This window comes from Physella acuta, unplaced genomic scaffold (assembly GCF_028476545.2).
Source record: "Physella acuta isolate Inbredline_101_S28 unplaced genomic scaffold, ASM2847654v3 ptg001776l, whole genome shotgun sequence".
NCBI lineage: Eukaryota > Metazoa > Mollusca > Gastropoda > Physidae > Physella > Physella acuta.
The window spans coordinates 116,261-132,365 of record NW_026733286.1 but is presented as its reverse complement, the minus strand read 5'-3'; the positions used below and the strand labels follow the sequence as shown (position 1 = coordinate 132,365).

At 39.5% G+C, this 16,105-nt stretch overlaps 1 protein-coding gene across 2 annotated transcripts; it reads right to left on the bottom strand.

Moving 5' to 3' along the window:
* Positions 1-765: 765 nt before the first annotated feature.
* LOC131930432 (solute carrier family 2, facilitated glucose transporter member 3) lies at positions 766-12,187 on the bottom strand. Of its 2 annotated transcripts, none has more exons than XM_059286908.1 (12): positions 11,989-12,187; positions 9,336-9,440; positions 8,636-8,796; positions 7,180-7,304; positions 6,103-6,273; positions 5,708-5,815; positions 3,839-3,927; positions 3,164-3,262; positions 2,835-3,047; positions 2,521-2,596; positions 2,135-2,262; positions 766-1,527 (listed from the first exon to the last, which is right to left on the bottom strand). In XM_059286908.1, exons 1-12 carry the CDS (start codon positions 12,064-12,066, stop codon positions 1,291-1,293), a joined length of 1,590 nt encoding a protein of 529 aa, XP_059142891.1. In that variant the 5' UTR covers positions 12,067-12,187; the 3' UTR covers positions 766-1,290. The 2 variants fall into 2 exon arrangements, with proteins under 2 accessions (XP_059142891.1, XP_059142892.1); XM_059286909.1 differs by having other exon boundaries at positions 9,336-9,437.
* Positions 12,188-16,105: the final 3,918 nt, after the last annotated feature.

Genomic DNA, 16,105 nt, shown 5'->3' with positions numbered 1-16,105 from the left:
TATTCAATTATTATTATTACTAAATTGATCCATGGAAAAATTTTATTGATCATTTTAGACTCCTATTGATTTGTACAAAAAAGGGACATAACCTAGTAATCGTAATTTGATAAAAACAAGGTTCGGTACTTTCACTCTAATCAGAAAACGTGGGTTTTTTTTTTAAATTTTTTAATGATAATTATTATTTCTATCTTCGTTACAGTAGTTCTTGAGCAGTCGTTCTTAACCCCATGGGTTCGGTGAGTCAGTCTCAGGGGTTCGCCGGAGGTCCAGACACACACTCGACGAATTCTTTTCAGTGCGGACAAGAGAACTATTAAGAAGAGTTCGGCAAATGTGCATATGAAGCTGGTAGGGTTCTGTACACACAAAAAGGTTAAGAACCACTGTGCTAAACAGGGCCGGCACTGCCTATAAGGCGTACTAGGCGGTCGCCTAGGGCGCTGTCCGTAGGGGGCGCCAAATGGGTTGGAAAAACAAATTGAAAGTTTGAGGGGAGGGGGGTGCAAATCGAAAGTTTGTCCCCGGGCGCTGGGAAGGGACGCTACGCCTCTGATAATACGGGGGCACGAAAAAAATTGCGGGATGGGGGGCGCTTTTAATAAGTTTTGCCTGGGGAGCTAAATAACCTGACGATGGCACTGGTGCTAAAGGCTAGTCCCTGTGTGCCAAGCTCAAAATAGGATAAAACACAATTAACGTTAGATCGATACGTATTAGCTATGATGATACCATTCTAAAGAATGAAAAAAACAACAACAATAATGATAGCCAAAATGAAAAACAATCATCTTGCATTTTTTAAAAATGTTATACAACTCAACTCAGATCATCAGCTTTTTTCTTTTACACTTGTCCAATGGAATCAACATAGGGAAAGGCTATACATGTAAACATATTTTCTTTTACAGACTTAAGGGGCAGCAACGTCTAAAGTCTGAAGAATTAACTGCATGCGCAAAATGTTGATTTAGCTCGTTGACCAAGGGGGATTCTGGGATGTTTATTGTGTTCCCCGGCCAAGTAATCAGCTCTAAGGCATATAATCAAATGAGATCACAAAGCCCATAATCAAATAGTTTACTTCAAAATAGGCTTCTAAAACATGTAGTAAAATAAATTATAGAAATAACCACTAAAAGAGTTGTATTGTTTCGTCCACACGTAGGCCTAAGTTTCAATGAATTTTTTTTTTTTAAGGTTTACTTCGAATTTTAAAATATCATTTCCCAAAAAAACCTAGGCCGGTAACAAAATTCTATTCAAGAATCGCATCAAGTTCAGAAATCACAAACATTCATTGACATTTTCTTGAAGCGAAGGTTCAGATTTCTTCTCAATGTCGACCGCAATGTCTTGGTTCATGTTTGCCAGGGTCTTGTCCAAGTCAGCTGATGTGGCCCATGACTTGGCGATCTCAGCGAACGATTTGTTTTTGGTCTCAGGGACGTAAAAGTGGATGAAAATGGCCATGGCTATGTCGATTCCACAGAACACGAAGAATGTGTAAGATTTCAGGTTGGACTGTGGAGAGAACATAAGTAATGTGTAGGTTGGACAGCGGAAAGAACATAATGAATGAATTTGGACTGTGGAAAGAACATAAAGATTGTGTAGGTTGGATTGTGGCAAGAACATAAAAAATGTGTAGGTGTGTAGGTTGGATTGTAGAGATTACATAAAGAATGTGTAGGTTGGATTGTGGAGAGAACACGAAAAATGTGTAGGTTGGATTGTAGAGAGAACACAAAGAATGTGTAGGTTGGATTGTAGAGAGAACGCGAAGAATGTGTAGGTTGGATTGTAGAGAGAACACAGAGAATGTGTACGATTTCAGGTTGGATTGTAGAGAGAACACAAAGAATGTGTAGGTTGGATTGTGGAGAGAACATAAAGAATGTGTAGGTTGGATTGTAGAGAGAACATAAAAAATGTGTAGGTTGGATTTTAGAGAGAACATAAAGAATGTGTAGGTTGGATTGTGGAGAGAACATAAAGAATGTGTAGGTTGGATTGTAGAGAGATCATATAGATTGTGTAGTTTGGATTGTAGAAAGAACACGAAGAATGTGTAGGTTAAATTGAGGAGAGAACACGAAGAATATGTAGTAGTGCAGTGCCGAACACTTACCAGCAGTATAGGAAATATGTAACAGTGCGAGAAGAATCCCAACATGGCGCACAAGATGGCTATACTAAATCCCGTCCCACGAGCACTGTTGGGAAATAGCTCACTCAGCATCACCCAGAACACGCAAACTGTAAGCATATGTGCATGGTGTACAAGTGTACAAGGCAAGAATTGTGGACTTAATACTTAAGAATACACCATAGATGAGAATGACATTACTAATGCGGACTGAACACTTAAAGATATAGACCATTGATGAGTGGACTAAATTTTCCGATTGGAGGGGGGGGGGATGGGTGGACACTGGTAAAGTATATATTTTCTATATAAATTCTATTTCGTTCAGGGGGAGGGAGTCTGGTGTAGACCTAACGGGTTCGACTTACTTGGTCCCAATGAATAGCAGACTATGACAAGTAGTGAGACCACAATATTCACATATCTGAGAGCATTCACCTCGTCCTAAAGTGGAAATATGGAGGAAAGGGTTACAGTTAAAAATTCTTTATTAATTAATGGGATATTAGATCTAATGCAATATGTTATAAAAGGCTACGAAAAACATACTCTATACTATTTAAGAGTTTGTTTTGAGTGGACCTTATCTACAGGCTACAGGCATTCAGCTGCTCTCTTAATATTCTGAAATTATTATGATTAATATTCCAGAAAATAAAAACGCGAGACAAATCTATTGTACCTGATACAACATAGTGAGCGCGATGACAGCTGAACACACGGCCATCCCGATGGTTCCCATTTGAAATAGCGTCTTCCGGCCGAACCTCGTCAAGAGAAAAATGGCGAATACATTGCACAAAAAGAAAGTGAGACCTGTGCCCGAAGTTGCGTATCTCGCGTTCCTGTCGTCCAAGCCTGCGGATTTAAAAAGTTGGGTGGAAAAGAACAAAATCTGAAAATAAATTTGAAAAAATAAGTTTTAAAAGTTTACTACAAGACGTCAATTTAAAAAAAAAGTTTTAAAACTGTTTGTTAAAATGTCGCCTATTAATAAATTTGTCGTCTTACCGCGTTCATCCCACACCAGTTTTGCTGGAGGCCCATCACAATGGCAATCACTAAAGGTCTTCGAAGAAGCGGACTTTTAAACAGCTTGATAACAGATACCTGTATGAAAACACACGCCGTGATAATGTATGTTATAGATTTCGAAGTTCAAGCATAGGAATGTGATGGAATGAAGGAACGACGATGTTCTAACATAAACACCAATTCTTAGAAGTTATAAATGAACTTAGCCGTCAGCAACATGGATTAGAAGTTTCTCTTTCTAGAACACAGGTTCTCAAAATTTCTCGAGTGGCGATCCCTTTTAATGAAAGCCGAGTGACCCGTGAACCCTCTATATAATTAAAAAGAACCTTTTGTTTGGTTTTAGTCAACAGGTTGCCCCCAGTCTGTCCCACTTAGATGCAAAGTGCTTTTTTGAAAGTTCTAGCAGTGGCGTCGCTAGGTCGGGTGTCACCCGGTGCGGTTCGTACCCCCCGCCTCCGTCTCGCGACGCCTCTGACTACTAGCATTTCGATTTTTAAAAAAATAGATCGCAGAAATAATTTAGAAATTTTATATTTTAAAAATAATTGACAAGCAGCTTCTGTAGGGCTTATTATTTTGTCTGTTCAGGACCGCGTGTTAAAATACATTTGACTGTATTCAGTTGTTAAGGTAAGAAAAAAGTCTCACCTCAGCGTCAGTTGCTGACTCTTTCAGTTCTTGGTGCAGCATAGCGATATCTTTCTCTACATTTTTTCTGTTTCGAATTATCTGTAATGCTAAACGAACACCGGGGAAAAAAGAAATATGTATACAGATTTTTACATCTTCTAATATATAAAGCTCAATTCTGTATGTAAAAATAAGTTTGTTTGTTTGTCGTTGACATACTTCCATGGATTTAAGTGTTAGACTATTATCGTGCTCTTAGTCTAAATTTATGAGTTAAAAAATTACTATTGAAAGTGTTGGGAAATAGTTTTCATTTTTCTAACTGATAGTAATAATTGTCGGCATGTTCATTAAACATAATTTTTAAAAAATAACAAAAATTCTAATTATGTCTGAAAATTATTTATATTTAGTCCTTTAGCACTTACTTCCCTTTGATAAATTAGGAAAACACAATTACTTCCCTTTATAAAACATTGCATTAGGGGAAAAGAATTTACTTTTTATTAATTTGTTTTGGTGTTGGGAAAAAAATAATTACATAATTAGCGGGGATTGATCAAGTGCAAATGTTGTAGGTATTTTACGGATAAGCTTGGAGTATTATAATTGTTCATTAAATTGAAACAGGCGCGTCCGCCGGCGCCCCACCAGGGTTCAATTTGGCGCTCTGGGCTATCCTGTGAGCGCTATGGTGCATAATTTCGCTTTAAACAGTGCGCTAGAGTATAGATAAGAAAGGTTACTATAGTCTTGAAGTGAATCGAATCCGGGCGTCCCCTGGTGCCCAGACAGGGTGCTATTTGGGGCCCCGGGCCTCCCGTGTTCGGTTTGGCGACTACGTTCGTTTAAGTGAGTGCAAAAGACTATGAATAAGTTGGGGTACTATAGTCGTTTATTAAGCTGAAACAGGCGATTCCGCCCCGGGCTAGACTGTGAGCACTTTGCGTTTATGTACGCGTTAGTGTTTTCTTTGTGTTTAGGTTGGGTTTGCGTTAGTGGTTGCGTTTTGGTTCGTTTTTGTTCTTTCTTTTTTCGTTTTCGATTGTGTTTTTTCTTTGGGTTTGTATTTGTGTTTGTGGTTGGTTTTGAGTTTGGATTTGGTTTGTTTTCGTTTGCTTTTTCGTTTTTTTTTCTTTGTGTTCGTATTGGTTTTTGTGGTTGTGGTTGGGTTTGTTGTTAGGTTTTTGTTTTCGTTTGCTTTTTTGTTTGTTTTTTCTTTGTGTTTGTATTAGTGTTTGTGGTTGTGGTTGGGTTTGTTGTTAGGTTTTTGTTTTCGTTTGTATTTGTAATTGTGTTAGCGTTATGTTTGCGTTTTGTTGTTTAGGTTTTGGTTGGTTGTGGTTTGGGTGGGCAATGCCGGGTTTATGATGATTAATAAACACACAGGTAATGGTCTTTAACAGAAAGGTTTTTCACAGAAGCCAGAGCAGGGCCTGGCCGGGACGGCTAGTACTAAATAGTTATTGTTTTTAAGTAAAGACCTTCTGGAAGTTTTGTGGATAATTATGGAGCTTTGGGCTGTGGGTAAGGCCTACTCCACACTAACTAGGACACATTAAAACCACATCGCTAGCATACAGTGTTTTTCCAGACTATTTTCTCTGGGGGGGGGGGGGGGGGGGCTCTTGATATTTTTTCGAGGGGGGGGGGGTCGGACAGTGGTAAAGTATGTTTTCTATATAAATTCCATTTCGTTCGGGGGGGGGGGGGATACCCGAAGAGATGACTGGAAGAAACACTGTGGCATAAAGAAGGTTGGCTCTGTGCTTTAGCTAAATGCTAATGTTTCATTCTTCAGCTCTAGATGAATGAGTTTATAAATGATACAGTTAATGTCAACAGAACACTACTTTCTACGATAAGTGGGCTTCCGTATGTGTTTACCTCTTGTGGCGCCCTCTGTGTCGTTTTTATTCATCAAAAGATATCTGGGACTCTCGGGACAAAATGGCAGCAGAATGATCTGCAGGCCAAAGAAAATAACTGGGAAACCTGTAGATCGAATCCAAATATTTAGACACAGTTTTATGGGTTACAATTTCAGTTAAAAGTCCCCACTATTGGCCTACTCATTTGCACGTGATTCCATTCATTTTCTCGAAAAGTATTTCTTTAAACTTATAACGACTGTAGATTTTTTTAATGTAAAAATCGAGGTAACTCACCAAAAAGGTAGCACCAATAGTGCTCATTCCCCAGCAGTTCCGTGTAGCCCATAACTTTAAACTTATAACGACTGAACATTTTTTTTTAAAAATGTAAAAATCGAGGTAACTCACCAAGAAGGTAGCACCAATAGTGCTCATTCCCCAGCAGTTCCGTGTAGCCCATAACTTGAGCGACGAAGAAGGAAAAGCTCTGGAACAGCTGGTTCATCAGGGCCACGCTGCCCCGCATACTGGGCAGTGCCATCTCCACCAGGTAGGCCGGGGCCAAGCTCAGACCCCAGGCTAGATACACCAAAAACACACGTGAAGGTGAAAATTGCATTAGTGAGACTTGCCGTAACATAAATGATATTTTGTTCGATTTTTAAAAATTAAGTATTAATAAATATGTTGGCATAAAATTATAAAATGTGTTTATTGAGTTTTTCTTTTTCTAAATGCAGCTGGACATTTAAGTAAAGTAAAGTTTCCCTTTCAAACCTGACGGTCTACGGGGCAAGTGAAGTAGAGTTCACTTGTTTCTGTGATCTCGGCATATGAAGAGATAGTGTGGTCAGCATTAAGCTGGACATTTACCAACCCGAAAATCTAAAGTTTAGTTTACACCCGTACAAAGGATCCCGAGTCACCTAACCTCACTCACATAGTACAACCAACCCACTTACCTAGTTGAACAAACCAACCCAATAAGTCTAACAAGGGGTCGTCCATAAATGACGTCACATTCATAGGGGGAGGGGGGGGTCCGTATTTTTTTGACGGTGTGTGATGAGGGGGAGGGGGGGGGTCAGATCGTGCGACGTCACACTTTGCATTAACAAAAAGTAATGTTGGAAAACTAATTTTAGACGTTATTACGCGTTTTAATACACACTTTTTTAAAATAGGAATTTATTAAAATACTCTATTTTGACAGAGTTCAGACAAGATTTTGGAAAAGTATCGATGTTTTACGAAAAATTCAACTGCAATTTCGAGGGGGGGGGGGGTGTAGACAGAGATGTGACGTCATTTTAGGGGGGGGGTCTGACTTTTTAAGACGATGTGTGACGAAGGGTAGGGGGGAGGTAAAAATCGTCAAAAAAGCGTGACGTCATTTATGGATGACCCCCAAACCCACTAACTAATCTAGCAAACACACCCACCCTGTCTAACAAACCCACCACTTAGTAGAACAAACCGACTCACCAAGTGTAAACCCAGTTAGTGTCCGCCCCACAAACAACATCTCATAGGAGGAGCCGACCTTACAAAGTGCCATCATCAGCACGCCAATGAGCCCAGTCACAGAAGCAAGGATAATGGATAGTTTTCTGTGAATAAAGTTTCAGGATAATGGATAGTTTTCTGTGGATAAAGTTTCAGGATAATGGATAGTTTTCTGCGGATAAAGTTTCAGGATAATGGACAGTTTTCTGCGGATGAAATTTCGGAATAATGGATTATTTTCTGTGGATGAAGTTTCGGGATAATGGACAGTTTTCTGTGGGTAAAGTTTCAAGGCAATTGGCGGAGTTAGGTGAAAACATTAAGGATAACAGACAGTTACGTGAGAAAACATTTCAGGATTGTTACAGTTTTCTTTAAAATACTTGTCTGATTAAACAAGTACCTTCTCCCTGAACATATGTGATGATTTTTTAACATTTTATTTAAGTTGAACTAAGATTCTGCAATTGCTAAAAGGACGATCGTTTTTGTTAATTTCTAGATTCTAGATAAGATCAATCCAGTAAAGTTTTTACATAGCAATTTAAAAAAAATCATTATTAATGTGTATGTGAACTTTAGTAAACTGTATAATTAATCATTTAATGTGCACATTTCTGTCAACATCGTCATCACGTCGAACATAATAAGCGCTTGTTTGTTGAATTTTCATGTTATTTTGAAAAAAAAATTCGAGAATAGACAAACACACCATCACCGAAGCGGGGTTTTTTTTTTTGTTATTTTACTAAAAACCTCAAAACATCTAATAAATGAAATAAAAACATTTACAATAACAAGATTTTAAATGCACTTAATAAATAGACAATAATTTTCTCTAGCAGTGATAGTAAAAACAATTGAATAGACGAGCTTTTTCCTCAGCCATATATGGTCGCTCTACAGATATTCTCCCTACATTTTAGAAACCCATATTTTGACTCTAAATCTTCAAGATATAAATATAGTGTAAAAATATAATAAAGTTGATATAAAAGACAAATAGTACTGTTATTATTCTTCCCAAGCCAATTGTTTTAAGTCGACACCCTTACTCAATTTTTAAAAACCAAAAAATTCTTTTTATATACATTTAAAAAAATAATCCGCAAAGTTTGAAACAAATCGCTCCCGTTTCCAATGGGACTAAACTGTACTAGAAGAGTTGACCACAAACCTCCACAGACGCATAGTGCATTGTGGTCAGAGTTTCTTTCAGACGTCTCTCCTGTTTACAACCATACAGACGAAATCGAAGGGGGAAAATATAATTATAGAAAATATATACAGTATCCGCCCCCCCCCTCCCCACACATCCGAAGATTAAATTCCCCCCACCTCCCCCGGGAGAGAATATTCTGAAAGAAACTATGAATGTGAAATTTTGACAAAGTACAAAATCCTGTAAAAAAATAACATTCACTGTTTTCCCTACCGTCCAAACTTATCGGCCAAGATGCTGGCTATGAGAGACCCAGCGGCTGACCCGAGACCCACCACGGCGACTAGCAGACCGAACAAAGAGTCCACCTCATCCGTGGACATCCACTCGCTGTCTCTTTGAAATTTTGTTTCGTTCATGAATTCTTTGATGAGCTGCGATAAATGGCGAAACAAAAATGCATGTGTGTTTTTAATTATTTGTCAAACTTAGAAGTGAATTTAAACGAATTAATTTTACATGTTTCGATTTTGTTGTGAATCGTCTTAGTTGGTAACTTAAAATATTTGCAATCTTTCAGACCTTTAGCTACGGAGTCAGGTGGGGGGGGGGGGGGGGGGGAGAGAGAGCACAAGAAACTTCCACCATGTCCGGCAATAGTTACAGTATATTTTAAGATCGTGTATTTATATATGAAATGTAGTCTACCTTATTGAAATGTTAATCAAGTTGTCGAATTCCCACGATAATAGAGTACAGTAACACTTCCGGTTAACGGAAATCGTTCAAAAATTGATAAAAACATGTGCATACAATCTAATACTTATATTTTAAATTTCGTCCACGTAACTTAAACGATAATCTAGCTAAAGACTTTTGAGAAACCGAAAGTAGTATAAGTTCCATTTTAGATTAACGGAAATAGCTCAAAAGTTTAGGGACTAGACGGTGTAATAAGAAAGTGAAAACTTACATCTGTGGGTGCATTCAGGGACGAGACTGTGTAGCCAATGCCTGGTATGATGAGATAGGCCGTAAACATGATGAGCAAAAACCTGAAGGTCCAGCCGTTCTCCTGCTTAAAATACATGCGAAAAAAAAACTTCAGACTTTAGACAGTTTGGGTTCGTTCATTCATACCGTCACTAGCGTCGCTAGGTCGGGTGTCACCCCCTCACAACCCAAATGGTTCGAATCCCCGCACCCCACGTCGCGACGCCTATGTATACCGTTTCACTGTTTTTGTTAACTTTTATCCCCTTTCCCTCAATCTTCCTGCACCTAGATCAAGGGCGTAGCCAGGTTCCAGGGGTAGGTGGTAGACCAGAGGCGTAGCCGCCCGATCTGGCGCCCAGAGGGAAATATCAATTTTACGCCCCTCCCCCCCCCCCCAATTATAGTTATTTACGTGGGAGAAATACGCTCCACTCCCTTTTTTTGGAAAGGTTAGTGCACTTATACCATTCACTACCTATTAGCAGTTTAGTTTTCATTTTGGTGTCACTCAGTTGATGTAGAACACAGATAAATTAGTCAGAAAGACCAAGTAGTCAATAAGTCAATAAATAGGCAACATAATAATTATGTATATGCATATAATATGTATACGTACATTTACAGTGGGAGGGAGTATGGGGATTTATAGCCCCATAGACCAGGGGTCGGCAACCTTTTGAGACAGAAGAGCCAAAAGTTACAATTTTCGAAATTTCCCACTTTTTAAAGAGTCACAAACCTTTCTTTATACCAATATTTTATTATTCAATTAGGGTTAGGTAAATAAATTTGATTTGCTATTTAAAATAAGTAGCTTCAGTAGCGTAGCGAGGGGGGGGGGGGCGGGGGGGGGGACATATGTCCCCGGGCGCCGAGCTTAGGGGGCGCCAAAATGGGTTGGAAAAATAAATTGAAAGGTTGAGGGGGGTGCAAATTGAAAGTTTGAGGGGGGGGGGTGCAAATCAAAATCTCGAGGGGGGGGGTGCAAATCGAAAAGTTTGTCCCCGGGCGCCGGGAAGGGTCGCTACGCCTCTGAGTAGCTTTAAATATGACATACACTTCTTTCGCGAGAATAATGAAATTAGTAATAAAAAAATAAAAACATAGGACTATCCTAATCCACTTAAGTAGCTGTTAACTTTTTCTTTCTTTACGTGCTTCACCTTCTCAGTGGGTATCTCCCATTAGCCAGGCAGGCCGCAACACGGCAAACTCCGACTAGCTGGCTTGGATATCGGTTTGATTACCGTGTATCCGTCCCTTCTTTCCTTTGGATTTCCACCCCACTGAACACAGAGGAAACTAGTACCCCATCGTCCTGTACCCGGCTCAACAATAGTAACTTAAAACAATCACTTAAAAACTAAGTCACTCACGGCAAATTAATGATTACTAACCGCTATGGACATGCATTCTGAATAAAATGACATTCGCATTTAACGATATTCGAAAAAGTCGGCACTTGGGCTGTGTCAGCTGTCCGTATACTTTCTACCTCACCTACTCTCATTGATCTCTGATGAGTGTTTTTATCCTGTTTAAAGTTGAGTTTCTTTACAGTATAATTGTTGCGAATTTTGAAAACGAAATTATGTAACTATTACTATATGTGCGAGGATCTGGAGAGCCGCATCTTGACATCAAAAGAGCCGCATGCGGCTCGCGAGCCGCAGGTTGCCGACCCCTGCCATAGACCACTAAAATGTAAGTTGTTGCTTTATGTCAACAATATTTTTCTTAAAAAATGTAGAACAACATATTAAATTTTAAACAACCATTTTCCGCTCCTAAAAACGTTACAAGGATATATAGACCTATATATATATATATATATATATATATATATATATATATATATATATATATATATATATATGTGTGTGTGTGTGTGTGTGTGTGTAATGATTTTAAATATACAAATTAAAGGCTCATAAATTGCGTGCTGATATTATTTTCTGGTGAGTTTTTTCGTTTACTTTTCTCTTAAATTTCCTTATAATTTCTTTTTGGTGTAAGGTACCCCTTCGAATCCGACGGTCCATGTAGCAGGTGAAGTAGGATTCACCTGTTTCAGTGACCTCGTCACATGAAGAGATAGTGTGGTCAGCACGATGTCCAACAACAATATCAAAATGCATAAGTACTGAAACATTCAAGTATTTTTAGATGCTATTTCAGATGTAAAGATGCTTGCATGCACCAGTAATAATTAAAAAATAGGCATAACGAAAACCGCTTCCAACGAAGCTTAAGAAAAGGCGAAAGATAATATTTTTACGTGCAAAATACAACCTTACAAAATAAAGCATTTTGTAAAACCAAGAATAATGAAAATCATAAAAGTAGCTGTTTTATAAAACATTACTCCATACCACCTTACTATCCCATAACAGAAAACACATACCCATCGCCCTTTCGTATTAATAATAAGAATGTTGTTGTATAGCATATGCACATTCTCTATGTAGATAATTTACTTTAACTGTGTCACCGCTTTACTAATCGACTTCACCGAATTCTCATATTTTCATCATTGCTGCCAATAAAGATAGTCATTATGTAAAACAAAACTTTTTTTTTTTTAAATTTACAAATTGTTTTAAAAACATGTGTTTACAATATAAACTTACTATAGTTTCATCCTGAATTGACTTATCTGATGAGTGGTGCGCCTCTTTGTTGCTGAGGGTAAAACTTCCTTTCGACATTATAAACAATAACTATAACACACCAATAGATTTAATTAAAATTATTTAGAAGTGACAGATTTTTAAAAAAAAATAGAAAACGTTTATGTTCATCTAGGCCAACTCTCTACACTAGACAGGCGAAGACACAATAGCTTAAAGGTCGAGGCTTTTGGTTTGGTTACCAAAGTACGCCGTATCGTTTGTAAACTGGGCGTCCATTGGTGGAATCAATGATGCTCCATAACAATCGGTGATTTAATGTCTAGTAGCTGGAGTGTTGAAATGAACTCTGACAGACAGATCAATTAGCTAGGTCGTAAATTAAACACATCTGTTTATAAATCTTATACACGAGCGTAAACACGTGGCGTGTTCTATGGGATTTGTGGGCCCTTACCTCGAGGTCAAGCGAATTTTAAAAAATAAGAAAAAAAAGAATTCTAGCTTTATGTCACACTAAATTGTGAAAGAAATCTGCTTAACATAGCATCAGGTCCCTATAGCTCATCACCCCAAAGTTACCTTGCCTCGCTCACTCACAGTTGGGGTGGGGGGAGGGGTGGCGACAACACCGCCCCGGGTGCGAGAATCAGTTTCTATCAGGCATCTCTTCAAGGGTGGTAGTGGACGAGACACACAGTGTCTGAACCAGTGGTGTAGCGAGGTCGGGTGTCACCCGGTGCGGCACTTAATGGTGTCACCTCCCATAGGCGTAGCGACCCTTCCCGGCGCCGGGGACAAACTTTCAATTTGGCGCGCTCTCTAGATCAACCTTTCAATTTTCGATTTTCACCCCCCGTCACACTTTCGATTTGCACCCCCCCCCCCCCCCTCTACCCTTGTAGGGATTTGTCAAATTTGCTCTTAAAAGACTATTTAGCACTCGAATTATTCACTTAATTAAGTGGGATTATCATTTTTCTCTATATATTTTGCTATTTTTTGCCTTGGTGTCACCCCCCTAAATGGTGTCACCCGGTGCGGTCCGCGCCCCCCCCCCCCGCCCCTCCCTCGCTACGCCACTGCCCTGAACGAATTATAATTCGTAAAAAAAATATATACTTTTACCAGTGTTGTCGTGCCCCCCCCCCCCCCCGAAATCCCCCCTCCCGAAAGTTTTAAATCAGTCCGTCCACCCCCACACCACCCCCCCCCAGTATTAAAATGTCTGAACGAAACACATGAATGGGTTGTTAAGCTTTGGTCTACTCTCTCCAAACCACTCACAGCCATTGCAGTGACATGTCCACTCATTAAAACCAAATTTTATAATTTCATAAACTTACATAATTCTGTCACTTAAGATACTGGAATCGTTAAAAAATACTATAATATAATGGTTTTTTATCTGTTAAAATCTCTTATCTAGATTTCAACAATACATTTTTAGCATTCTTCACATAACTGAAATGCTTAGATTAAGTCAAAATAGTAGTGATAATATCTGCCTAATTATGTCGTGAAAGCTATTCCACCTTATTTAAAAATGTTCAATAACCTATTGTTTTCAGTACAAAGCCTTAAAACTTTTAAAAGATGGAGAACTAAATTATCTAAAGCACTATAAGACTATCTGTAATTAAACAACACATCGTGATGATACTAATGAGGAGATAAGAAAATAAAAACTTGTTTTTGTTCACTAGCAGAGGCGACACTAGGGTTTCTGTGATCTCTACATTATATTACACAGTCTACAAGGCAGTGTCACTTCTCTGTCAAATTTATTACTAACTTATTTTCAGGGAGTCTACAGAATTGCAAAATAAAAAAAAATTAAACACAAAAGAGGGAAAAAAATCGATAATAGATCAGAAGATCTTAGGGGTCATCCATAAATGACGTCACGCTTTTTTTGACGATTTTCACCTCCCACCTCCCCTCCGTCACACATCGTCACAAAAAGCCAGAGGCCCCCCCCCCCCCGAAAATGACGTCACACCTCAGCCTACAACCCCCCCCCCTCGAAATTGCAGTTGAATTTTTCTTAAAACATCTATATTTTTTTTCCAAAATCTTGTCTGAACTCTGTCAAAATAGAGTATTTTAATCAATTCCTATTTCAATTTATTAAAACAGTTTCTAAAACGCGAAATAATGGCTAAAATTCGTTTTCTAACATTACTTTTTGTTAATGCAAAAATGTGACGTCCCACCATCTGAACCCCCCCCCCCTCCCCCACATCACACACCGTCACATAATTACGAACCCCCCTCCCCCCTACGAGTGTGACGTCATTTATGGAAGACTCCTTAGCGACTAATTAATTTCCTTAGTCACATTTCAAAATCAGTGATCTCCACCTTGTCTACGTATGACACCGACGCCTCTGGTCATCGTATCTGCATATGATATGTAATCAACCATCAATAAAGCAAACAATGTTTGAAACAGATTCTAGACTTTATAATAGCCTTTGTCCGGACGCAGTGTAATAGTAGACTGAAGAACTTCTGTTATCAACTGTGTTTTGGTTATCATAAATGGACATGATTACAAAATTCAATTATTTCATGTAGTTAGTAGTCAGCGATAGGCCATGTTGATGTCAAACCATGGGTTTTTGTATGCCTTTGCCTGGAATCGATGATAGTTCATGTTGTTATGTTAAAATTTGGATTTTAGCAGAAAGATAACAAGGTCGGGTGTCACCCCCTTGGTGTCAACCCCCTTTCCAAATAGTGTCACCAGGTGCGGACCGCAACCCCCGCCTCCGCCTTGTGACGCCACTATTTTGTAAATCTATGATTGCAGTTATAGTTTATGTTAAGTTAAACTGGTTTTTTTTAGACCTAAGGCATCCCTCCCTACATGTCACTTTTCGTAGGCTTTAGTCAATCCTCCGTATGTTATAATACATATGCCAGCTTTTGTGGGCCCTCAGAATCAACGATAAGAATTCTAACTCACCATGGCCGGCCAAATCAAGGTTAACAGTTTAGCGTAATGAAGTGTTACAGTTAGAAACCTAGGAGATAGCTTGAAACAAATAGAAGGAACTGGGCCTTGGAATATAGGCTAGTCTGTCCCAATGCACTGATGCTTCAGACAGGGTTACTGGCCTCACTAATCGAATTTTTTAAAATTGCCATATTGACCGGCAACTGTTACATCTGTAAGAGAAACAATTTGGGTTCCCTGATTTTGTCAGCCTTATCTTGAACCCGCCAGTGTTACCTCTGTAAGAGAAACAATTTGGGTTCCCTGGTCAGGTCAGCCTCTATTTTAACCCGCCACTGTTACATCTGTAAGAGAAACTATTTGGGGTCACTGGTCCGGTCAGCCTTAACCGCCACTGTTACATCTGTAAGAGAAACAATTTGGGGTCCCTGGTCCGGTCACACTTGAACCCGCCACTGTTACATCTGTAAGAGAAACAATTTGGGGTCCCTGGTCCGGTCAGCCTCTACTTGAACCCGCCAGTGTTACATCTGTAAGAGAAACAATTTGGGGTCCCTGGTCCGGTCACACTTGAACCCGCCACTGTTACATCTGTAAGAAAAACAATTTGGGGTCCCTGGTCCGGTCAGCCTTAACCCGCCACTGTTACATCTGTAAGAGAAACAATTTGGGGTCCCTGGTCCGGTCAGCATGAACCCGCCACTGTTACATCTGTAAGAGAAACAATTTGGGGTCACTGGTCCGGTCAGACTCATCTTGAACCCGCCAGTGTTACATCTGTAAGAGAAACAATTTGGGGTCCCTGGTCCGGTCAGCCTCTACCTGAACCCGCCACTTTTACATCTGTAAGAGAAACAATTTGGGGTCCCTGGTCCGGTCAGCCTTAACCCGCCACTTTTACATCTGTAAGAGAAACAATTTGGGGTCACTGGTCCGGTCAGCCTTAACCGCCACTGTTACATCTGTAAGAGAAACAATTTGGGGTCCCTGGTCCGGTCAGCCTCTACCTGAACCCGCCACTGTTACATCTGTAAGAGAAACAATTTGGGGTCCCTGGTCCGGTCACACTTGAACCCGCCACTGTTACATCTGTAAGAGAAACAATTTGCGGTCCCTGGTCCGGTCAGCCTTAACCCGCCACTGTTACATCTGTAA

Coding starts and splice junctions, on each gene's coding strand:
- LOC131930432 (XM_059286908.1), bottom strand. CDS start 12,066: ATGTCGAAAGGAAGTTTTACCCTCAGCAACAAAGAGGCGCACCACTCA. Junction 5,816..6,102: donor CTATTGGTGCTACCTTCTTG/GTGAGTTACCTC, acceptor TTCGATCTACAG/GTTTCCCAGTTATTTTCTTT. Junction 2,263..2,520: donor CTGCTATTCATTGGGACCAA/GTAAGTCGAACC, acceptor ATATGCTTACAG/TTTGCGTGTTCTGGGTGATG.